The sequence below is a fragment of the Oculina patagonica genome, chromosome 10, assembly GCF_052425735.1.
Source record: "Oculina patagonica isolate OP01 chromosome 10, crgOcupat, whole genome shotgun sequence".
Lineage (NCBI taxonomy): Eukaryota > Metazoa > Cnidaria > Anthozoa > Scleractinia > Oculinidae > Oculina > Oculina patagonica.
In genome coordinates this window covers 15142723-15167563 of record NC_135767.1, presented here as the reverse complement: position 1 = coordinate 15167563, position 24841 = coordinate 15142723, and the positions used below count along the sequence as shown (strand labels likewise).

Below are 24841 nucleotides of genomic sequence, written 5' to 3'. Positions count from 1 at the left end.
AAGTATTGGAGTGGAGACATCGCAAAAGGTGCCTTCAACACGAAAACCGGATTATTCTCAAAGAAATTCTGGACATCTCCAAGTGAGCATCAAGATCCGTCATGCTCTGGAACCGTTTGGGATAAAAAAGCAGGGAAATGGAGGAATAAATACTGTGATTAATATCTAATCAATATATATATATGTGTCAGTCATACTGTGTTTCGTGTAAAATGAAAACTAATTCAATCAATCCAAAGACAGTCAAAAGTAAAAATAACAAGCTGATGGAAAAAAGTATTTGCTCAATATGCAGAAAAAATAAAAGCAAATTCATTAAAAAGAAAAGCGGGAGAGGTTTTGATATCCACAAAGCTATTCTGAAAGTAGCTCCAAAAGAAGGGTTTGTTATGCCCGGCCATAAATATACCGGCCCGGGTAATCCTCTTGAAAAACAGGTAAAATGGGATCCAAATACAGGTAAAATACTAAAAATATATCAGTCACCAACTGGTAAAACAGATGCTGTATCGATGCAACATGATGTAGATTACAGCGTCTGTGCAAATAAACCCTCAAAAGATCAGGTTAAATGCAAAAACGAAGCTGATAAAAAGATGGTAAAAGCCCTTGATGCTATCTCATGGAAAGACAGACAATGGGGTCATGCTATTGCAAGGAACACTATTGCTACCAAGGCTAAAGTAGGTATGGGTGTAAAACAAAAGAAGACAAAAAACGGAAAACGGCGTTGAGTAAAAATGATTGGTCTCAACAATTAGCCGATGAGTTACATAAACCAATCAGACGAAAATTTAAAACTAGAAGAGTAATATCAAATGGAATTGACGACATATGGTCTGCTGATTTAGTTTTTATGGATAAACTTTCAAAATGGAATAAAGGTTATAAATATCTATTGACTATAATTGACGTATTCAGTAAATTCGCTTTGGCTATACAATTGAAAGATAAGAAAGGTGCATCAATAACTAGCGCTTTCAACAATATTATCATTAATGACAAACGTAAACCCGAATTTCTCTGGGTCGATCAGGGATCTGAATTTTATAACAAAACGTTCAAGGAATGGCTAAAGCAAAATGATATTAAGATGTATTCCACTTTTAATGAAGGTAAAGCTGTTGTTATTGAGAGATTTAATAGAACTTTGAAAAATAAAATGTGGAAGCAGTTCACTGTTCAAGGTAACACACAGTATTTAGATATGCTACCCAAACTGGTAAAAGAATACAATAATACAAAACACAGTTCAATAAAGATGACACCAACTGAGGCTTCAAAGAAAAAGAATGAAGGAACTGTTTACTTTAACCTATACGGTGATATGGAGCAAGTATCATCTAAACCGAAATTTAAGGTTGGTGATAAGGTCCGAATATCTAAGTATAAACGAATTGTTTTCGATAAGGGTTATACACCGAATTGGAGTGAAGAAATGTTCGTAATTACTAAGATCCAACATACTAATCCCATTACATACAAAATAAAAGATTTGAATGATGAAGAAATAAAAGGTAGCTTTTATGAACCTGAATTATTAAAAGCAAAACAGGATGTATTCAGAATTGATAAAGTGATCCGTAGAGATTATAAGAAGAAACAAGCTTTAGTTAAGTGGAAAGGATACAGTGATGACTTCAACAGTTGGATTCCAATCAAGGATTTGAAAGATATATAAACAATTTTTAATTTTATTTATGGAGTATATGTTAAGAGTGCCTTAAAATCAATTATCAAGTATTACACATGCAAATAAAAATATTAAGTATAATATTTTTATAAATCAGTATTTGATTACAAAAAATATTTTAGGACATACATTCATTTTAAAAAAACATTGAATTTATCAACAACTAATTTTTCATCCAATTGGTCTTCATTATAAAAAAAGGTATCAATATTTATAATACTACAGCCGTTATCAAAAAGCATTTCGACAATATCTAAATTAAACAAATTTGATATTACGTAATTAGTATCTTTATAATTATCAAAATATGCTTCAATATAATCAGCCCATGGGTTAGCACCACCATCCATAATAACTACACTCTTTGGCTGATTAAATACCATGTGCTTGAAATTAAATTCATCTTCTAAGATTTTAGCAATTATTTTAATATCATTCGATCTATCATTTTTATCCGAGGTTAAACCGATTATAAATCTTTTATCATTCATATATATATATATTACAAAGAGATTTTATTTTTATATGGTTTTATGCGTTTTTTCCTTAATGATTTTAAATTATATTTTAAATTAGTATGAATATTACTGATATAACTTTTAGTAAAAAACGCATAAAACCATATAAAAATTTCTAAAGTATATATATATATAAATGGTTGAAGTCCGGAGATATTTTACTGAAAAGGACAAAATGGATGCAAAAAGAAGATCGAAAAGAGTATATGCTTCTAAAAAGGAATGGTTTTGTGTCATTTGTAATAATTATAACTATAAACTAGCCGGTAAATGGAGACATCTTTTAACACAAAAGCATATTAATAACAGCATCATTTACAACAAAAAATCAGATTAAATGCACTTTATAAATGATATAAAAAATAATGTATAATAAATATTATAATGACATCAAATTACATCAAAAAAAAATTTGTTGATATGATGAATATTATAGAAAAACATTGCATTAAGGACAATATACATTTCTTACAATTAAGTGAAAAGGAACAATCAGATAGATTAGCTAACATTTGTACTGATCTCGGTATTATATCAAATATGATCCTACATAAAAACATATTCAAAAATCTGATAAAAATACAAAAATATTATATTGAAAATATAATATAAGACGTTCAGTTTAAAAGCACTGTATATAAAATTTTGAAAAAGAGTATAAGAGATTTTGAAATAAATTTCAAAAACATCATAAAACTCGGCTTTGCTTGTTTTTCCAGATTGATATTTCAGTTATGATATCAAGGCTTGTTTAAACGCACTGTATCTAAAATTTTGAAAAAGAGTATAAGAAGTTTTGATTCCATTTTTTGAATCCAGTTTTGGATCCAGTTTTAAATCCAGCACTGGAAAGTAGTATGTACTTGGGGAGATGAAATTATTTTTTAAAAAATGATTTCGTACCCCCAAGTACTATACTACTAGTTCGCTCGCTATATCTGTCTTGCTTTTTAGCGGAGAATTTGCTCGGGAAGGAAAAGTTTCGGCTAGTGCCTCCCCTGGTCGAAAACGTCGAAAGTTTGACGGCCATGCCCGCGGAGAAACGGCGGATTCTTCAGATTGTGGTCGATCGCAGGAATCGTAACACTTGAATGCTGCTTGCGAGCTATTAAAGTTTGTGTGCGATATGCAGCTTGTTGCACTGCTATAAAAATGGATGTTTTTCAGATCTTTTACGGAAAGATTGATGACAGTTTGAGGCGAAACTTTTCCAAACAAGAGTATATTTTTCACGAACAAACCAGGCAGATGTGTCAAGCGGCCGATTGCGACTAGCTACGCGTGCAAAGCGTGCAGCAGCGATTCTAGCACTGGCTTTTGTGTACAAAAGGACCGAAGTCAAGCTGGTCGTCGATTGGGCAGAATAATACAAAGGGAAAACAAAAGATTTTTCTGCCCAATCACGAGGCAGTATTCAGAGAGCTTTTTGAACTGGTCTGGTAAGAATCTTTCCCCAGGGGCACTTTCAGTCAATAGAACTTTTATATGCTGATTTATGTAACTGGCAGTTTCGCGCTATTTTTTACCCGCTTTTTCGCGTTTCTCTTGCCCCACAAACTGCCCCTGGGTCTCCGAGGATGCTGAAACAGAGGAAACAAATATTATTAAATGAACATAACAAGGTTAAAAATCCCGACTGGCATGAGGCAGACCAGTTGGCCATATATAAAGCGTGGTTGAGGATTTGAACTCGGGACAACCGAGAGACAAATCCAGCTAGTGGCCAGGGCAGGTCTTGAACCGGGGACCTCCGGATTACCACACCAGCGCCCTAAACCACTCGGCCACGCTTGCCTCCAAAGGATATGAACATTCAATCATATCATAACAGGAACAAGGGGGAAACCGGAAGTGGGTTTTGAATTCGCAGCAGTGCGAAAATAAATTGAGTACTAGCGGACAAGTGTCCAATTTAACCAATACTTGTACTTGATCTATTTAGTTTCTGACTGATTTCACACCTCGTGAACAGCTGTCCTTGGTTTCGTCTTTTCTGAAAAAGAGAAGAAGAAAAAGGTAAATATTACGTTTAGAACATATAATTTGTTAACTGTCGAGTCAGGCTAGGCAGCGTCTCTTGTATTTCCTTGTAAAACAACAGCTCGGTCAGGATATCTTTAAACAAAAGGGATTGAGCGATGACCCGCGGTCTCATTAGTTAACCTCAGGAAATTGCAGTACATGTTCAAACAAGTATGCTTTGAAAAAGTATTTTTTCCACGGAATTTTTCACGATGCTTATTTCGAGTAAGTGAAGTTAAACATGCCTATAATAATGACATGTTATACTGAGTCGGATCGTTTCGTAAGATTTTCAAGTTTTGATATAGGGTAAAGGTTTGGACCCCGGGCGTAGCCTCTCCGTATAAAACTTTTTCGAGTACCCCCCCTCCCCCGCGCGCCCCCACGTCACCGTTCCCCGAACATGATCATACCTTTCTTTTCTTCGTCTTTCCAGGCCATATACAGCTTAACAAATTGACTCCTTCGTTCTTATCTTCATCTTTGAATTTTTTAGACGTCTTCATACTTATGAGTTTTACAGTCTTGGGCAAGACCTGTTCTTTTAGAAACGTCAGCAGTTCTTTACACTTGGTGACGTCATTTCGTCGACCATTGTTGACGCTTACATGAAGTGTAGCGAGAACGGGTCCAGCTGTCTTCTGAAACTGTTTGCATGTTTCACGAACTTTCAAATTGAGGTTTAGGCCATCACCCTCATTTTCATCGGCAGCCTGTTCAAAATTTAATATGAAAGATTAAGACTCCTATCCCATAACTTTCGGTGGAAAATCATTCGGGAACAAGGGGGGAGGAGGGTGGGTCGAGCTTCCTTCTTCTCGCACATTCTCGTACTATCTCCAGGTTTCCGCCACTTTGGAATCTCCTTTCCTCCCTTTTTTCCTGCACCTTTCGAAGACATCCTACCCCCTTTTCTTCCAGCCTCCTAGCCGCGCAAAAACTGAGGGAGGGGGCGAGGGAGGAGGCGAGGGAGAGCGCTTGCTCTTTTAACATTTACACGCTAGATGAGGGTCTCAATGGGGTTAACCGTTAGCCGTAAAACGGCCAAAAATTTAGCTGTTAGGCGTAAAAATCGGAACGTTTTCACCGTTAGCCGTAAAATATGTTAACCGCAAAAAACGGTCAGTAATTTTAAATAAAACAGACTAGGTCACTTCATCGTCCCAGAATGGTCCTAAGACCAAAAATATGTTTTTCAATAATGGAAATTAATTTTTAACTTTTTAAAACAATGGAAATTAATTTTTAACTTCTGTTAACCGTAATCGAAAAAAATTAACCGTTAGCCGTAAAACAGCCCAAAATTTTAACCGTTAACCGTAAAAGCCACCACCCCATTGAGACCCTCCTAGATCTTACGCTTGCTTTTTTCACTACTTGTTCGGCAACATAATATTTGACACAGCTCGTAGAATACTACACACCCGGACTATACGCCCAAACGAGACTATTTTTTAAAGTCAACAGGTCTTTTTGCGCCAGACGTCTCAAAATACGGACTTGGCCTAATTTAACCGGCGCGCAGTCTCCAATTTAATCGTGGACACTTAATTCTTGATTCGAGGCCAAAAATTCATTTAAACTCCAAATTTTGAACGCGGACATCCTTAGGAATAGAAGGAACAGACCAGCGGTCTGTCAACCTCGTTCCCAAATTATCAAGGGAAAAGCCCTGGGAACGAGGTTGGCGGTCTGGTTACATTTTACAGAATCGTGATACATTCATCAATATCTCTAATAAAGCGCGTTTCGTCTGCATCAAGAAAAGGCGGTCTTACAGTTGATGTTTTTTTTTTTTTTTCAAAAACAGCTGATCACAAAGCCACGACAGGAGCCCATCATGGGCTCCTGGCCACGACCAAAATTAAATTTACATCACGATTTTTCGGCCGGATCTAATTAACGGATCACTGGTAAATAAATATAATAAAATTGTAAGTCTTGTATATAATGCAGGAGCGGAAAGTCGGCGCCAGTTATAAAATCGACAATAATATTTCATCGACTGTTTCCCTAAGGAAATTACCCTGCGTCGAAAATGCACCCCATTCTGTATAGCCGGGCGACAAATTTTAGTATTTATCAAAAGGGAAGTGTTATCGAGTTTTTTTGTTTTTGTTTTTTAAAGTCGTTGCGAAAATAATTTACGGAAAGCCCGTCCCAAGGCTAAAAACTTGTGTTTTCCCTGGCCTTCATGAAACCAAGAGAGGATCCTCTCTTGATGAAACTTACGAAATGAAATTTTAATAAAAAAAAACAAACGCTTATTAAGTATTCATGCAAAATGCTGTTATCGCTTTAGCTTTATCGATTAATTTAAAAAAGAAAATTGAAGTGCGCGCGAAAATATCCGGACCTTTCATTAAAAATGTTTTGATGAGAAAATATTTTCAAAATATCCAAAAATTTTGAATAAATGCTACATGTTAGTAAGGAAAAGGTTTTTATCCTTAATGGACTGTTTGTAAAAAATCTACCGCGTGGCGTCTTAACCGCCGCAACATCGATCCCTACGGGAGAAAAATATTTTATGACAATTCAATTTCTGTAGCATGTACCAAGCATAAAGTGAGATTTTGAAACAGAGGGGAGAAAACCGCAAGTTTTCGTCAATTTGAAATAGGTCCTCTAATGCATTATTTTAAACAGCAACCCAGACTTTTCACAAGTCGATGCTGTTTTTTTAAGGGCACGCTTGTTGATACATCACTCAAAAATATATAATCTTTACCATGTTATTAACATATACTGTACGCAGATTTTAATTCAAGTGGAGATAGGCGGTATATCGACTATATAGCTTTATACGTACCTCAAATTGGGCGTCGCAGGTAAATTTCTTGCCTATAAACGAGACTGCTAGCATTTTAGTAGTCGATGTTTTACATTACGTTTCATCGAAGGCGGAACTCAGATTTCCAAGGCTCGCTTCATACGCGCGTGTCGCTATCAGCAGCAGGTGAAGCGACGGCGTACGAATACATTAACATAAATTATTCACCACTTTCACAAATTAGAAATGTGAAATACTCTCGCCAATTGGCAGAAATTACAAAGACTGTTGTCAAATGTACTGCCGTTTATAAATGGTGTTGGATAATAATTTCTCCAAAGCTTTTGTCTTCAAAAGAGACAATCTGATAAGCCTATGGTTTGAATAAATAAAATACGAATGATTTTGATTGAACCTAGACAAAATAAAAAAAGAAATTGAGCAATGCGCAGTACTACTCAAATTTCCTCTCTGATCTCATTTTGCTTTTGTATAGGGCCTCTGATTTCAATTAAACTTGATTCGAGGATACATTAAGGGTCAGTTGTTCAATTATTATTAGTATTTTCATTTGTGTAACTTTTAAGCAAGGTTTTCTTTTTATATTTAATTTTGTTTTCGTCCTACAGTTATGGCTTTAATTTGAATAATCTCAAACTTAAAATAATAATATTTACCAAAAAGCACTTTTTATATAAAATTCTTTCGAACAAATGCGCGCAGAAGTCTATAACATTATTATGGACTTCTGTACACATTTGATTTGCTAAGTAATATAAGCAAGTATTTCAAGTAATATTTGTCTTATTTTTAATTTCAAATGAGCTAATTCGGGCCAATTGCCAATACAACTTGTCTGCCAAATTCTCATTTCATAATAATGATGTTTAAAGGTTGGTGGAAAGAAAGTGTAGAACGAGGCTAAATTTTGAGAAGAAGAAAAAGAAGAAAATCATAAGAAGCTTTAATAATTACTAAGGATTTTATCACAATGCAACTACTTAGTCTTCATGTGAGGTTCAACTTCAATTTGGCGTAAGGTTTATTGCCTATCTATATATACCCGAGATTTGTTTATTCTATTTGCGCTGTTAGCAGGCGAGAGAAAATTTCTTTTAACTAATAATTAAATATTAATTTAACTATGTTTCTGATAAGGTACCAAGTCTTTCACTTTACATTTAAATTTATTAGGCGGCGGAGCAGGGGCGGGGGGCGGGGGGGGGGGGGGGGGCAAGCGGGGCTGTAGCCCCCCGCGTTTTGGTACCGAAAATATTGCAAGTGCAACTTAAAATTGGTTTTTCAAGATTTTTCGTCTCGAGAGTGAGTTCAAACATCTTCGAAACTTCCTTGAACTTCGCTTATCTTCGGAAAAGTTCGGAAACGATCGGAAACGTTCTTCTGTCCTTCGAACAACACTCAGAGAATTTACGGAAATCTTCGTTCTAGAAACGCTCAGAAAACAAACAGTTGCTTTAAATATGAAACCTGCCGAGTCTTATTAGGACAGCCTTTACACTTTAAAGGAACCTTATCTATATCTAAGGATCACACCGGGATCACAGTACCAAAAGAAGCAAAATAGCCGACACACTGATATCGTCAGAAAACCATACCCTATGCCGTATTAACACATACTTAGATAAACAGATGGGGGGGGGACCCCCCCCCCCCCCCCCCCCCACCACCACCACTATAATTGGGAGCAAACGCTGGAGAGTACTGGGTACGAAGAAGATGCTTCCCTAAATAGCGGAAGAGGAGAACTGGGACCCATTCGACACTCAAAATGGCGGTCGGTGTAAACATATGTCGACTGTGGCGATCAACTTTGATAATTTCAGTATTTCACAGATCTACAGGTAGGATTTCACTCGTCCCACTTTTAACTCTTTCGTCACTTTTAAAGTTTCAAAAGAGAGTGTTGTCATTGTCCAGCTTCAGCGAGAAATCATTTTCGACGACTCAAAAATATGACGTAACACAGCGCGTTACAGCGAAAGAGGAAGAAGAAATAAAACGAAAACACATCAGCGAGATTTCAGTGAACAGAAAAATTCACATTGGAAATCTACGTAGAGGAAGAGATTTCACTACTGAGGATACTCTGTTTGAATATTTTTCAAAATATGGCGAGATCCAGGAGTTGGAATTCTTTCGGAACAAGTTGACTCATTTGTCTCGAGGTTTCGCTTTTGTAACTTTCTGCAACGTTGAGAGCGCGCGAAAAGTTTTGGCTGAATCACACATCATCGATGGACAAAACGTAACGATAGCAGTGCCGGTGAAAAAACAGAAGAACGCTGCAGTTCAAAAACGAGACATGACAGTGCTTGTGAGTAACATTATGAAAAACACTAACAAGGAAGTAGTTGCTAGACATTTCTCTAAATTTGGAAGAGTGGACAGAGTCATATTAGCTCAGAAAGGTCAGGCTGATGATGAAGATCTAAGCAGCTATTATGTCATATTTTCATGTTTGCTCGGAGCCCAGAAAGCCCTTGAAGAACCAACACAAAAGATTGCTGATCAAAACATTGATTCTCAAGTTATGGCACTACCCGAGACTACCCCAGTGACAAAGGAATATGTAGGGAGAACTAATCATCTTGCTTTAACATCAGTTCCAGATAGTTTAACTGTTGAGGATTTGCGAGATTATTTCCAACAATATGGCGATGTACAGTATATTGACTTTATCGTGCACGGCAGTAAAGTACCTTACTCACAGAAAGACTCTAATACAGCTTTTATTCGCTTTTCAGATGACGCTGTAGTTGAGGAAATTGTAACACATAAAAATCATCTTATAGTTGGCTCAGAAGTCAAAGTCTCAAAATACAAAAGCTTGCGCACTCTTCCTCCTGAGGAGATGCGAGAGCTGAAGGTCTCAGTGGAAGGGCTTCCGCTGTCCACGCGACAACAGGAAGTAAAAAGATACTTTGAAAAAACGTTTGGGATACTGCTGAATGGAGTCTTCTTTAAAGAGCAGCATGTATTTGACAAGAAATTAATCTGCATTGTGAGATTTTTCAACCAAGCTGATCTTGAAAGGGTTTTGAAGGAAACCCAGGTATCATTTCATGGATCTCCACTGTATTTTCGCAGGCTTGGTTGGAAGAAGCAAATATGAGATAGCAATAATTTATTTCTTTTGACCTATCGTTCTCTAGGGTGTCAAATTTAAAAATGCAAACCAAAAAAAATACAAATTTTAATTTAAAAATAAACATAAATGTCACCATATGAAAGAACTACTTGTTAGCCTTCATTTGAATGATAAGCCTTGACATATGAAAGTTCATTATTTAGACTAATTTTGGATTAAATATTGACCAAAGGTTTTATTTATAGCTCTTCAAAGCATTTTTCAGTGCTATTTTTGTGCTATTATTTGACATAATTTATCCCAAAGTTAAAAACTGTTGGACACAACATGGAGCGAATAATTATTGATAACTTATAAAATGAATTGAATTTGATGCAAATTGTGCTTTAACAGGGCCCAGAATTAATTGTACAGTGTTCTGGAAATGAATAAACGGATAAGGCTGAAATAAGTAAGCATGTTACCATAAATATAAGCACAAATATAAATGCTGGATGAGTTGGCAGACGGCCCACCATTATCTTTTATCCCACTAGGGTGTGTGTTTTGTCAGGTCAATCAAACTCTGCGTATGGATGTGACTAGCCAGAACAAGTGTTGGACAGGTGCTTTATAAAGTGCTGTTCTGTTCTAGAAGAGGAACTATTGTCCATTTTTGTGTTTTTTTTTTTTAGGCAAGAGAATAATTATCAATGATTTGAAAAAAAAAAAAGTTTTGGAAGTGAAGATTGTGATGGTGTGTAATAGGGTTCTAAGGCCTGATAAAATGCTAGTAATGAGTTGCTGTCACAGTTTAAGTCAGGAGAAGCAAAGAAAAAAATTATTGATGCATGGGTATTTTTTACTTAATTTTTTTTTAAAATATACCGTAATGATTCGATTTAGCGCCCGGGGCGCTTATTTACTTTTGGCATCGCGAGGGAGGGCGCTTATTCGAGACAGGGCGCTTATTCGGGACAGGGCGCTTATTCAATTTTTTGAGAAACAGCCAAGTGTATCTAACAATACAGAAACTGTTACAGTTAGAAATTGTTAAAAGTTCAGTTACTTTTTAAAATAATTGTTCATTTTAGCAGTAAAGATATTCATGAACTGTACGGTGAACGTTCAGGAGTTTATCTAGTTGACGTCAATGACTTCAGTAGGGCCAGTTATCCACAATAGGGGCACTTATTAGAATAGGGGTGCTTATATGAATGGGGGCGCTAATTAGACTGGGGGCGCTTATTTGAATAGGGGCGCTTATTTACAAAAACACATTCGAAGGGGGGCGCTTATTCGCAATGGGGCGCTTATTGGAAGGAGGGCGCTAAATCAAATCATTACGGTACGTAGCCCCAAATTCTCCCAAGAGTCCTAATGGTTATTTTATTTCAAATCTGAAAAATACTATGGACACACAAAGAGAGGATGAAAGCCTGTGGTACAACCTTTGATATTAAATTCCCACTTAACAATATTATAATTCCAGATTTTTACAGCTTTGTCTCACAATTTACCTGCTATGTTTACAAGCCACAGCCGTTATTCTTTTCTGTTCGTCACACAACGCTTTTAAAGGAGCGTTGCGTGACGATCCAATAATGCGCTTGCAGAGGAGAACTGGGACTAGGCGTGATTTACCATTCAAAATGGCGCTTCTCTTTCGGCGAACTGCTTTCATGACTTCAGTATTTCGCAGCTCTACGCCTTCGTTACTGCAAAATTTACGATCTTTTACGGCACAGAACATTGAAAAGAAAGTTCTACCGACGTCCAACTTGTCTAAAAAATGGAGAAAGGCTGACAAAGACGGACAACGCCAAACTGCTAAAGGGCAACTAGACATGTGCTCGCCTTCTATAAACGCCAAGCAAATTCACGTCGGTAACCTTCTCAATATCACCGAAGATGCTTTATTCAAACATTTTTCACGGTATGGCGAGGTTGCGAGGATAGAGTTCATCCGTACTAGGTTTTCTAAATTGCCTCGAGGATTTGCTTTTGTGACTTTCAGCGATGTTGAAAGTGCTCAAAGTGTTCTTACGGAAAATCATGTAATCAATGGTGAGAACATTACTGTCGGCCTTCCATTGAAAGAGAAGAACGCAAATGGCAAGCTAAAGAAAGACTTGACTGTGCTTGTGACCGATGTTTTGACAAATACCAGCAAGGAAGCGATCAAGGAACATTTCTCGAAATTTGGAAATGTGGACAAAGTTTTATTAGCCCAGAAAGTGAATGAAAATCTTAGCAATTATTATGTGATATTTTCATCATTATCTGGAGCTAAGAAAGCCCTAGAAGAACCAACACAAAAGATTTCCGAACAAGATATTGATTCTCAAGTAATGGAGTTTCCTAAAACACAAGAATTCAAGGGTGAAACGAAAAGGCTATTTTTAACCTCGGTACCTGATTGTGTAACTGTGGATGACTTGAAAAATTACTTCCAGAAATTTGGAGATGTTGAATATATCGAGTTGTTTATACACACCAGCAGTGTTGCCGAGAAGAACTGTAATGTTGCATATGTTCACTTTCCAAACAAATCCACTGTTGAGGAAATTGTTGAAAGTAACAATCATGTTATTAATGGTTTACAAGTAACAGTTTCAAAACAAGGAATCCTGCAAGATAACCGAGATGGAAGCCATCGGCTTAAGATGTCAGTGGAGGGGATCCCCCTGTCAGCAAAGCTAAGGGATGTGAAGAAATTCTTCAAAGAAACTTTTCGATTGGAACCAAGCTTTGTTTGTTTCAAAAGGGACCATGTTATTGATACTGGGAAAGTAGTTTGCATTGTGAAGTTTTTGAAAGAAAGTGAGCTTGAAATGGTCTTGAAGAAAACTGATGTTACATTTGGTGGAGCCCCGTTGTATTTTCGTCAACTTGTTTGGTGTAACAAAGGCTTGGATCTAGTGGACAGCAGTGATTTAAAGTAGCCAAACTCTGACAGTCTGATGTATCATGTGTTCACATACCCAAGAAAAGATGCTCCTTTTGCTGTTGAACTAGTAGTGGTTTTTTAAAACATCTTCCGCTTTCTTACATTTTATCTTATTATAGGATATGTCTTGCTTATTTACAGAACTAACCTGTGGTTAGATTCTAATCTTGTATTGAATAAATTTAACTTGAGGTAAGAGTTGGCATTGGCACATTTTTTAATAATCTGCTCCCCCACCTCCCCCCTCGGGTACTAAAAACTATTTATATGTGGAGGCCCTACCCCAGGTTCCAAACCATGATCCTTTTATGTACAAGAAAGGTAAACCTTTACCTTCTATTGCAAATGGAACCCCTTTAGAAGGGATACTGCATACTGTGTATATTTTTGAATAGCCTCTTACTAGTAAAATGCTTAGATGAATCAACCATTCCATGAATCTGTTATGGATAATTTTAAAGGTCATTTTAAATGCCTAAATAACAGTTTTCTGTACTCTATTTTAGTAAAGACTAAAACAGTGGATAGCATTTTTGGCACGTGCTGATTGTCTACTCAAACTCTAGATGTCCTTTTCTATTTCCCCCCGAGCAATGTGCACGAAAAATTGTTATCATTGCAGGAAAAAATTAGTAAAAAATCATCCTCTCAGGTTATACACCTTATTCCAAAATGGCGGAAAATACATTATTCTTTTGTCTTCATGTTAATTGGCCCTTGTTGCCTCGATCGTATCTGCAGAATTCAAAAGAATCATTGGCTTAAAACGAGGCAATAAGGGCTAATTAACATATAGGCAAAAGATTAATGTAATTGTCGCGATTTTGGAATAAGGTGTATATTATCTTACTGTTTAGTATATACTAAAACAAGTATTTACCTCAGTGTCGGTGGCTAGTGGTGGATATATATCTTGCCACTCCACAGCTCAGTAAATATCCACCACTAGCCCCCTCCACTTTAGTGAATAGTTGTTAACTATACTCCAATTCAGGATTAAAATACCTAGCCTTTATGTACCCTGCCTAAAAAAATTACCTCTTTTCGGTGGAGATCCCCTGCATAGTCTACTACGAGAGTACCCTCCTCCCCTTCCTGCTTGGGCCGGACTCTGAATCAAGCAGTCCAAGTTCAAGTACTCGCTGGGTGCCTCTTTGGGCTAGCCTGCAAACAGGCTCCCGAGTAGGGCTTCCCTGGGTTTCCGCGAGTGAAGCGAGCGAAAACCATACCCGGGAGCCTGTTTGCAGGCTACTTTGGGCAAGACATACTAGTTATGCAACGCTTTCGAGTGGTATACTATGGAATATCCAACGAGTCACTTGTATTTTCTCGCTATACACACGAGCCTTTAGGCGAGTGTGTATGCCAAGAAAATACAAGTGACAAGTGGGATATTCCATAGTATACCACGAGAAAGTGTTGTGTAACTATTTTATGCCATGTCATAAAAAATACGCTTACTAAATTTTTTTTGAGAATACAGTCGCAGCGCACTATGGGAAGGTTGGGTTGAATATCGTGGAATATACAACGGCTTTCCTGTATTCTGATTGGCTGTATTTTCTATGGCATGGTATAAAATTCAATATTAAATGGTTTGCTTCACCCCGGAGTACAAATGGGTACTGGTGTTCTGCTAGGGCAACCTGGCAAATTGCCAGACGTTACCCTATAGTGTGTCACTGGTACCTATTTATACACCTGGATAGAGAGAGAGAGAGGTAACCCTGCAATGGATTAGATTCCCATCAAGGGAGTAGTAAAAATACTCCTAGTGCTTGGCTTCACATGCTATGGAAACTGGGATAAGCGGCAGGCCATTATGCTCAAATGCATGCCCTTTCCTTCATGCTCCTACTCAAATTTCTTTAGTACTACTTCTCTCCTCGAACCCCCCCTCTCCCCCCTTCCTTTGGAGTATCCTCCTTTTTAGGAGAATTGAATTACAATAAGCTGTAAAGGTAATTAAAACTCAAAAATACATTTTTGGATGCTTCAGTTTTTGAGAATATGAAAAATATTCAAGCAAATCTGTTTCATTTTTGCTGTCTTTAAAGTGTGAAACCATGGCACACTGCCTTAATATATCAGCCATCATGCAGTGGTAGTGAACTTTCCTATTGTTGCTGGTGTTCGCGTTAGAAGCGAAATAACAAAGTTTACACCGGTTAGCCTTTTATACACACAAGTGGATTAAAATTATAAAGCAGAAAAATGCCTCGTCTTGATTGGTGAACTTATAAGCTATTTGAACAATTATTCTAAACTGAGTTTGTAAACTTGTGATATTTTCTCACCTCACGCGCACAATAGAACCCACGCTTACTTAATTACGCTCTATTCACATTTTAATTTAATTTGACAACGCAACTACGACAAAAAAAAAAATTCAGGCTGCAAGCTTGCCTCTTTTAAAACTTAAAACCAAAGTAATCACTCTGGCCAATCACAAAGGGTCACACAATCCAGTGATCCAGTCAAAACTCGGAGCAAATTCATGTAGCCGACGAAAAGCGCGGGAAAACGTGAGCGCGCGAGTCACGATTGTTTTTAGTTTTTTTCAGATTGGTTAAAAAAGTGGTGGGAGTTCTTGTTTTCACCAATCACTAAGCGTAGTAATGAAAAACCAAAGCTAACGCGAAGAATCTTCGCACTTAAGTGAAAATCACTCTAATCAACCAAACAGTAACCAAGCAACTACTACCGCGGCTACTTTAATTTAGGATAGCATACTTTGCCAGACTTGGAGTTCTTTGTTGTCTCGTTTATTACAAAATGAATTGTAAGTTCCATTGTTCGCTTGAGGTAAGAAAATTTCACAAGTTGAGTCCTATTGTTCTAATCTCTAACGAACCTAGTATAGTCATTTGGTTCAAGTTATTGGGGGTTCAAGTTATCGGGGATTCGAGTTATCGAGAAAAAAAAAAAGGCGAGCTCGCTTAATTAGTACGCGTGGGTTTCGAGTGAGTTCTATTGTGCGCGTGAAGTGAGAAAATCATCGCTTGTTTTCAGACTAAAAAATATCACTTGTTTACAGACTAAGCTTTGATCAGCCTATTTAGCTGTGGGGTAAATCTACGGAGTCTTGGTACACAAATTCGCCCCGGCGCTGATTTGTAACTTATTTGAAATTTCAAGCTTAATTTGGTGATTTTTTATTCGTTTTGTTTTCAGTTTGTTTTACGAGACGTCGATTCGCGAATAAACAAGAGTTGCTATGCTCGTGTGCGAGAATCTTGAAGACACATGAGCACGCGAGGAAATTATTTGACACGAGGCGATGCAAAGCGCGAAGTTGAAGGATCTCGTTTTTTCATTTTTTCTTGCTCGCGTGCGGACTTCTCCTCGTCCCAAACGATTTTTCGCGTGCTAACGTGCTCTCGCCCATTCGACTAACTGAGTGAAAATGAGGGACAACCCGAAATCTACAGTTTCTCTTAATGATTCAACATCTATGTACGATGATTTGGGGATCTTAAAACGAACTGTTTTGAGTGATATTTTAGGTGAAAAATCGTCTAGGTACTGAATAGTAAATAACTGTGCATCCAAAAAAAACAAACGGCGAAATTTTTTTACCTAGCTTCAAGTCGTCATGTATTTGGGCGTGTTAAATGTTTGAATTTTTTTTATTTTGAATTTATAACAATATGAATTGAATTATAATTATGATTGAATTAAAATACCATCCATCGTGCGTGCAAGGTGAGAAAATATCACAAGTTAGGTGAGTGAACATTTTTTTACTTAGTTTCAAGTCATCAAGTACTTGGGCGTGCTAAACGTTTGGTGTTTTTCGAATTTCATTATTTTTCTATTTTTACTTCATTACAATATGAATTGAGCTAAAATTTATCGACGCGTGCCTTCCATTGTGCGCGCGAGGTGAGAAAATATCACAAGTAGGTCCTATTGTTGAAATAGTTAATGAGTTCGCTATTCAAAACGATGCATTAATTTTGCCTGCATTGTAATTTTCATTCACTGACGTGTATAAAAGACTGACTAATTTTAACTTGATCATTTCGCTTCACTAGCTGACACCAGAAACACAAGCAAAGTATACTGCGACTGCAAGATGGCCGATCTATGTATCGTCTGCGATGCCTTTCTGCAGTCTTTTGGGGAATACCTTCTGTGCGACCGGTGTAGGAAGCCAGCAGAATCATCCGTGGACAAGAATTCTACCGTCGGTGAGGGCGTTGACGAGACTCCATTATACACCGAGTATGCTCGCCGATTCCAAAAGAAGTTTCAGGCCGTGGAGGACAGAATCCCTCATGTAAAACGAAGACTTCATTTTTCCATTCGTAAAGAATGATTCTACCGGTCGCGAAGGCTTCATCAAGACTGACCTGAAAAATTGAGAGGACGGCAAGACGCTATTCGTTCAGCAGTTCCAGACTTCTACGTAGAGCGAAGAAAACCGAAAACGTTTCATCAACCAACGGCTCCTTTAGGAGCCACTCATTTTGTAAAAGTCAATGATCACTAATACATGACCCACCAAATACGAATCATACAAACGTGCATAGATCCACATACAAACACACACGTTAGACAACCTTTTCTTGTTTTTACAAACAGAACACACTGATTCAAAGATTACTGCTCGATCTGTTTTCTTTCTTGTTTTTAAAATAATTTTTTTTCTTGACCAGACATGAGTAATCATTCAAGGTTAAAAGAATGTCTCAAATGTTAACGTACGGTACAAAAGTAGTTTATTAACAATACTCACGCGTTTTATGCACGCGTTTTATACGAGACAATTATTATAACGCTTACATCCGGGGTTCTTTTTAATTTTCCCTTTATAGAAACAATGTGGCCGCCTTTTTCGAACTTCATGAAAAGTGGGGTGTGGTGTATGAAGAACTGAATGGGGAGCGGTAATTAGGAGCTAGGAAGAGATTAACCGCTGTAACAGGAATTTTCTCGGTCCAAAAATAAATACCAGTGCAGCTTATTTGGGTTTGCAGAAGCTGGCTTTCACAAATGACATCAATAGGCACATTTTCAACGATAGTGTTCTCTTGTGTGCATCACAAGTTTATATCTATTGCTAATCGTAAATTTATGAGTTTAATAAAAAAAAGAAAGAAACGAATCAAAAACTATTTAAATAAACTTGAACTTCATAAGATAATCAAATTGGACCTGTTGTTGTTGTTTGTCTGCGCGTGGGTTCTATTTTTGCGTGAGGTGAGAAAATATCATTTGTTTATGGACTGAAAAATATCACTTATTTGCAGACTAAGCTTAGAGTAATTGTTTATTTAGCGAATAAGCTAACTAATCCAACTCGGTACACAACGTCCTCCCTGTTCCGATTCCTTACCTCATAAATTTCAAGTAGAATGTCAGCGATTTTTGTACCTCGTTTTTTTTCGGAAATTCTTTCGCAGCCTGTTGTTTGGGGACCATGTTTATTTTTCTTGAGACGTGGATGCGCGAAAAGCCCGAAGGGGAGAAAGAGAGAAAATATGATTTTTTCTAAACGTTTTGCAATTCGTTCCTAATCCCACTAAATTACAAGAAGTCATTCATTTATCTCTAAATCATTTGGCACGAGTCGACGCGAAGCAAGCGCGAGGGAACATTTTTCCCACCTTTTTGCTCGCACGCGCGCGTCTTCTCGTGACAAATGATTTTCTCGATCGCGTGCGAGCCCCACTCAACTAACCCTGAGTAAAAACGAGGGACAACCCGAAATCTACACTTTCTTTTAACGTTTCAACATTTTTCCAAGATGATTTTGGGATGCTAAAACGAACTTTTTAGAGCCGATATCTCAGGTATGAGAGCAGTGGATAAAAAAAAAAACGCAAGAAATTTTTTTACTCAGTTTCAAGACGTCATGTATTTGAGCGTGCTTAAAGTTTGCCGTTATTCTTTTTTTTTCTAATTTTGATTTCATTACAATAAGAATTGAGCTAAAATATATCGACGCGTGCTTTCCATTGTGCGCGCTAGGTGAGAAAAAATCACACGTTAGGTGCTATTGTTAAAATAGTAATTTTGCATGCATAGTAATTTCTATTCTCTGACGTGTATAAAAGGCTGACTGATTTTAACTTGGTCATTTCGCTTCACTAGCTGACAGCACAAACATAAATAAAGTATACTACGACTGCAAGATGGCCGATCTATGTATCGTCTGCGAAGCCTTTCTGCAATCTTTTCAGGAATACCTTCTGTGCGACCGTTGTAGGAAGCCAGCAGAAACATCCGTGTACGAGGAATCTCCCATGAGTGAGGGCGTCGAGGAGACTTCGTTACACCCCGAGTATGTTGACCGATTCCAGAAGACGTTCCAAAGTGAGGAGGGCAGAATTACCCGCGTGAAACGAAAGCTTCTTTTTTGAGGTTTTTGCATTTCGCGACTATTCTACCAGCCGTGAAGTCTCCTGTAAGAACGTGAAAAATTTGCGAGGACCGCGAGCCGCTATCCGGTCAGCAGTTCAAAATTTCTACGTGGACCAAGAATCAAGCGTTTACCAACCAACGGCTCCTTTAGGAGCCACTCAGTTTGAAAAAGTCAATGATCAACATGAGTTGCCGACCTCATACGAGACTAGGCAGAAAAGAAAACTACAAATCTAACCAAAGCGCATTCACACACACACACACCCCAGACAATATATTCTGGTTTTCATTGTACCCAGTCAAATCGTATTCAAAGACGATTCGTACCCAAGCCAAGATTGGATGTTTCGTACCCAATCTCGGTTGGTTCGTACCCAAACCTCTCGTGGTCGATTCTAGGCTTTTATAGATTGTGCTAGCATAATTTTTGGCATAATTGGAGCTAAAAAGCATAATTTGTGAAACGAGCACTGCCACGGCATAATTAGCAATTTTTAGCACTTTTTGGAGCATAAATTCATAAAATGTAGTAAATATGGTGTACTTTCTACAGAAATAAATGAAATTTAGGTAGTTTGTTCTTGCAATGCGTGTTTTAGCTATACAATTGTGATTGTTAAGTCGTTGGAGGCATTTTACAAACGGTTTAGAGATGCGAGCAGCTAATTTGGACAGCTGACGGCCGTGATAAACTGCCATAAACACAAATAAATTTACAACAACAGTTTATTTAAAAAACATCATAATTTGGTGTCGTTATTGCGCACCTCTATGTATAGAATCTACGTCATTTTGTGAGCATAATTTCGGAAATCAGAAGCATAATTTGGGAATTCTGGCATAATTTTTGCATAATTTGGCAAAATTTTGAGCACTGCTAGTAGCATAATATGCCACTTTTAGGAGCACAATCTATAAAAGCCTAGACTCGATTCGTACCACATTCGTGAGAAAAAAGCATTTGAGAATGAAGTCAAATGCCAATGTAAGCAAAGTCAAGTTTAGGTTATCCTTGATCGGTATTTACTGATTGCCCTCCATGACTGATTAGAGAAGATCATCTCGTGTAATCGCCACACAAAAACGTTACACAAAATTGAAATTCTGCTGGTGATCGGCTATTAGCGCGCGCAACACAAGCTGGTTGATTGTTGCGTACGACAAAATATTAAGGCCCCGTCCACACTGACCCAGGTAAATTTGAAACGCATCTTTTTTGCTCCGGTTAGGCCAACCGTCCACACTGAAACGCCGTTTTCGGTCACCGAAAACGGAGCTTTTTTAAAACGCTCACCAATGAGCGTTTGGACTTGGAGCGTGAAATAGTGTATTTTTATATTTTATTGTAAATAATTTTAGAGGGCCACTGGTTTGTTAGTAATTTTTATGTTATTTTAGTGCTACCCTCGTTAAATAAAGACTTTACTTTTACTTTTACTTACTAATGAAGCGTATCGTTTTCCAATTTACCCGGGTTAATGTGGACGGAAAACATTTTACGCGGCGTTTTCAAATTTCTCCGTTTTCAAATTTACCCGGGTCAGTGTGGACGGGGCCTAAAAGGTCAAAAGAGATTTTTTTGAGCGGAGCGGGAGGGCTGTACACAAAAATACTAGTGCAGCGTTTTGGAGTTTGCAAAGACTAGTTTCACAAACGACATATAATCTGCCACATTCTCGAATTAATTAACGAATATCGTAAATTGTGCTAATATATTTCAAGTCGTGGGTTCTACTGAGCGCGTGAGCTGAAAAAGATGGATAGATAGATGGATAGATGGATAGTTTATTAATATTCTTACATGACAGTCTAAAAACTGAATTGCGAAAAAATTTACAAAGAGATAAATTATTAAAAATACATCTATTAAAATAAATTATAACTATATTAAAAATACAACTATTAAAATCTATTGACTTACTTGACTTATGGCCATAAGCCCTAAGTGGGCAAAGGGCCGGATTAAAATCTATTATAACTATATTAAAAATTTGCCATAGAAGGAAAAAAGCTATATTTAAAACGATTGGTTCGAGCCTTACATGCTTGAAAATGACATGCTTGAAAATGACGTTGACTTCTAAAAAGCATCAAAAGTTTATATTTTTTCTTAATCGTTAATTATCACTTTATACCCATAAACTGGCAAAACGAATTAAAGGATAACTTGTTGTTGTTGTTTATTTGTTTGTTTGTTTTTCGACGTTCATTACAATTTGAATAGACGCGTGTCGACGCGTGGGCTCTATTGTGCGCGCGAGGTGAGAAAATATCACAAGTTTAAGCCTATTGTTATAATAGCAAGCCATTGAACCAATTAGGGGCGTGCCTAGAGTTTAGTGTTGTTCTAATTATTATTTTTTCTATTTTGACTTCATTTCAATATGAATTGAGCTAACACATACCGACGCACGGCTTCCATTGTAAGCTCGAGGCGAGAAAATGTCACAAGTTTTACGCTATTATTGTTATGGTTTACCAGTTGACCAATCACAACGGCGCATTTTCCCTTAATCGTAATTTTGATCCACTTGCGTGTATAAAAAAGATAACTTGTTTTAGCTTAATCGTTTCTCTTCAATAGCAAGCACCAGAAAAACTGATTGTTAACGACTTCGATTGCGATGGACGCTCAATATCTCGTGACGCCCCAGTGTATCATCTGCGAAGTTCCTGTACAACGCACTCACGTTGATCTTAAGCTTCTGTGCGACGGATGCAGGAAACCGGTAAACGAATCCACCCCCGGCGAGTTTTCGTCACGCCCCGAGTATGCCCATCTGCTCCAAAGGAAATTTCGGATTGTGGAAGGTGGAACCAGCCATAGGAACCCGAAACTTATCGACAGCTTCAACTACACATACACCGTGAAGAGGCGATGGTTCAGGGCGACAGAATGGCAGTGCACATTTAGACCGAAAAACAACCCGTGCAGAGCAACAGTGTCACAAAGACTCGATGGAACTTTCGTATTCGGCAGCAAAACCCACAACCACAGTGCATTTGCGACGAAGTCCCGTAGAAAGAAGAAGACTGCAGCTGTAGACTCCTTAAAACCAGTGTCCGCAATCGTCAAGGAAATATTCTTGGAGAAATCGACAGAAACACGTTTCCACAGTCTTCCACGGCCTTCCTAGACAGTAGCGAGTCTTCACGGAGTCAAGAAGACAATACCAACCAACGGCTCCTTTAGGAGCCACTCAGTTTGAAAAAGTCAATGATCAACATGGAATACGAAACGATTTAATATGAGAAAAGTAAACGCACTTTATAAACTCGGTTAGTTTACCCTTAATTTCATAGTTATCGTCTCGCGAGCGTTCAAAAAGCTTCTCGCGAGAAACGTGACTGAGCTCCACGCATTGACCTCTTTATAGAAAAACTTACTGTTTTGTAAAGAAAAACGGTCATTTCGAGAAACAATTGGGGATTTATTGTACGAGTGAACAGACCACACTTTTTTAGTAATTTCCACGAGTGGCGCAGTCGCGAGAAAAAAGTCTAATATGTTCAAAGGTACAATTACTCCCCGTATAAAGTCGGGTATACGCTAGCCTGTTCAAGGTTCTCGGTTTGTGGGGGAAGAGCGAAAAACGCGAGCGATCGCGAGCGCGGAAAAAGACGAGCGGGGGAAAGAGAGCCTGTAAGGGGAAGGAGAGCCTGTAACGGCCCTCTTCCGGTATAGCAGGAGCTGCTATACCCCCTGATTGGCTAATTTTGAAGGGAAATGTCAACACTCGGATCAGGCATCAGTCGGCGTCAGTTGACATAGATGGCTCGCGCGGATCGCGCGATTTCCGAGCGTGATTTCGGGGAAGACGAAATACGTTCTGTTTTAGAAGGATGTCTTCTCGCATTCCTCCCCGCTCGTTCTTTCCTCGCTCGCTCGCCCCGCGTTTTCGCTCTTCCCCCACAATTCGAGAGCCTGGAACAGGCTAGGTATACACGGGCAATTGTTATGTGATAAATATAGTTTATCGTGTAGATAATACAACAAAAAATTGTCAGCAGTCCAAAGTTTAGTGCGCCAGTAATGACCTTGGACAACAGAGATCTTCTTCTTCTTCCTGGTAACTCACCTCCGTCAATACTGAAGATTCTCGTGAGTTTTAAAATAAATAACTACTATACAATATAAATAAATACTATTCAAATTAAAAGTAAAGTTAGAAAGTTTTTTTTTATGGATCAGCAAATTTTTTAAATATTTTTCTTGTTTACTTATTTGTTACTATTATAATTTCACTTTCTTTTTTGTATTTTTTATCTTAGTATCTTAGGTGATCTGCTTTAATATGGGGTCCTTGACTCTTTTGCATTTCATCCTTTGGCCTTGTTTATCTTAGCCTTAGCCTTTGCCATAAATTGTAATAAAATGTATGAGTAAAACTAGATAAAAAAGGCAAAGTTAGCATAGTTGATATGCACGGAGATACGCGCGCTCAGTGAGAGTTTTAGGACCACATATGCCTGCCACATTTTTTTTTCTACGCGAGTAATTTACCTACGTAACAACTTTTATTTGTCACATAAAAGCTAACTCGCCAACTTCGGTCACCGAAAACGGTACTTTTCAAAAACGCTCTTCAAATAGTCGCTCGTCAAAAAGTCATGTGTTTTCTGTAAAAAAAGGTTTCAACTACTCTGCGTGCGATGAAGCGTGGGCAAATGTGGACAGAAAACATTTTAGCCGGCATTTTCAAATCGACCCGGGTCAGTGTGGACGGGGCCTTAAAGTGCATTCGAAAAAGAAAGCCTTATATAAAATTCGCCAGGTTGACTTAATTTAAGTCCATACGCATTTGGGCGTGCTATAACCTTGGCGTTGTTGGTTCTGAGGTTTGTTTGTTTGTTGGTTTCTCGAAGCTCATTACAATTTGAATAGAACTAAATTATGTGGACGCGTGGGTTTTATTGTTCGTGCGAGGTGAGAAAATAATATTACAAGTTACAGCCTATTGTTATAATAACTAATTAATGAGTTGACCAATCAGAACGACGTATTTTTTTAGCCCTGTAATTTTGATCCTCTGGTATGTATAAAAGACTAATTGGTTTTAACTTGGTCACTTGGCTTCAAAAGCTGAAAGCAAAAACATTTAAAAGATATAACGAATGCAATGGCCGCCTATTGTGTCATTTGCGAAACACCTGTTCAACGTTCCCACAAAGATCTTAAGCTCCTGTGCGATGGCTGTAAAATCCCAGCAGAGAAATCGTCCATTGGCGTAGGGCTTCACGAGTTCCCAGTACATGGCGAGGGTGCCTCCCACCAGGTCGAGCGGACTTTTCAGATCATAGAGCGAGGCAGCAAACGAGGCAATCCACTGCTTATTGACAGCTTCGGGTACACATATCACGTAAAGAGAAGAGCAATTGAATGGATAAACTGGCAGTGCTTGATTACAACGGAAGGTAATCGTTGCCC

The 24841-nt window shown here is 38.0% G+C and overlaps 3 protein-coding genes across 3 annotated transcripts in view; 2 read left to right on the top strand and 1 right to left on the bottom strand.

Annotated features, from left to right (window-relative positions):
* LOC144667284 (uncharacterized) overlaps positions 1-7180 on the bottom strand; it is a 30591-nt gene extending 23411 nt beyond the window's left edge. Inside the window, exons 1-4 of the mRNA XM_078528679.1 lie at positions 7046-7180; positions 4647-4946; positions 4375-4409; positions 4173-4204 (exon numbers count right to left, since the gene is read on the bottom strand). Coding sequence (XP_078384805.1) covers positions 4173-4204; positions 4375-4409; positions 4647-4946; positions 7046-7099 — 421 coding nt within the window. The 5' untranslated portion in view covers positions 7100-7180. The remainder of the gene's footprint in view (positions 1-4172; positions 4205-4374; positions 4410-4646; positions 4947-7045) is intronic.
* A 1544-nt stretch (positions 7181-8724) lies between these two features.
* LOC144667402 (uncharacterized) lies at positions 8725-10940 on the top strand. The gene has a single exon (XM_078528798.1). The coding sequence runs from the start codon at positions 8796-8798 to the stop codon at positions 10137-10139; it is 1344 nt and encodes a 447-aa protein (XP_078384924.1). The 5' UTR covers positions 8725-8795; the 3' UTR covers positions 10140-10940.
* An 806-nt stretch (positions 10941-11746) lies between these two features.
* Positions 11747-13039, top strand: LOC144667283 (polyadenylate-binding protein 4-like). The gene has a single exon (XM_078528678.1). The coding sequence runs from the start codon at positions 11747-11749 to the stop codon at positions 13037-13039; it is 1293 nt and encodes a 430-aa protein (XP_078384804.1).
* The last annotated feature ends 11802 nt before the right edge of the window (positions 13040-24841 follow it).

Coding starts and splice junctions, on each gene's coding strand:
- LOC144667402 (XM_078528798.1), top strand. CDS start 8,796: ATGGCGGTCGGTGTAAACATATGTCGACTGTGGCGATCAACTTTGATA.
- LOC144667283 (XM_078528678.1), top strand. CDS start 11,747: ATGGCGCTTCTCTTTCGGCGAACTGCTTTCATGACTTCAGTATTTCGC.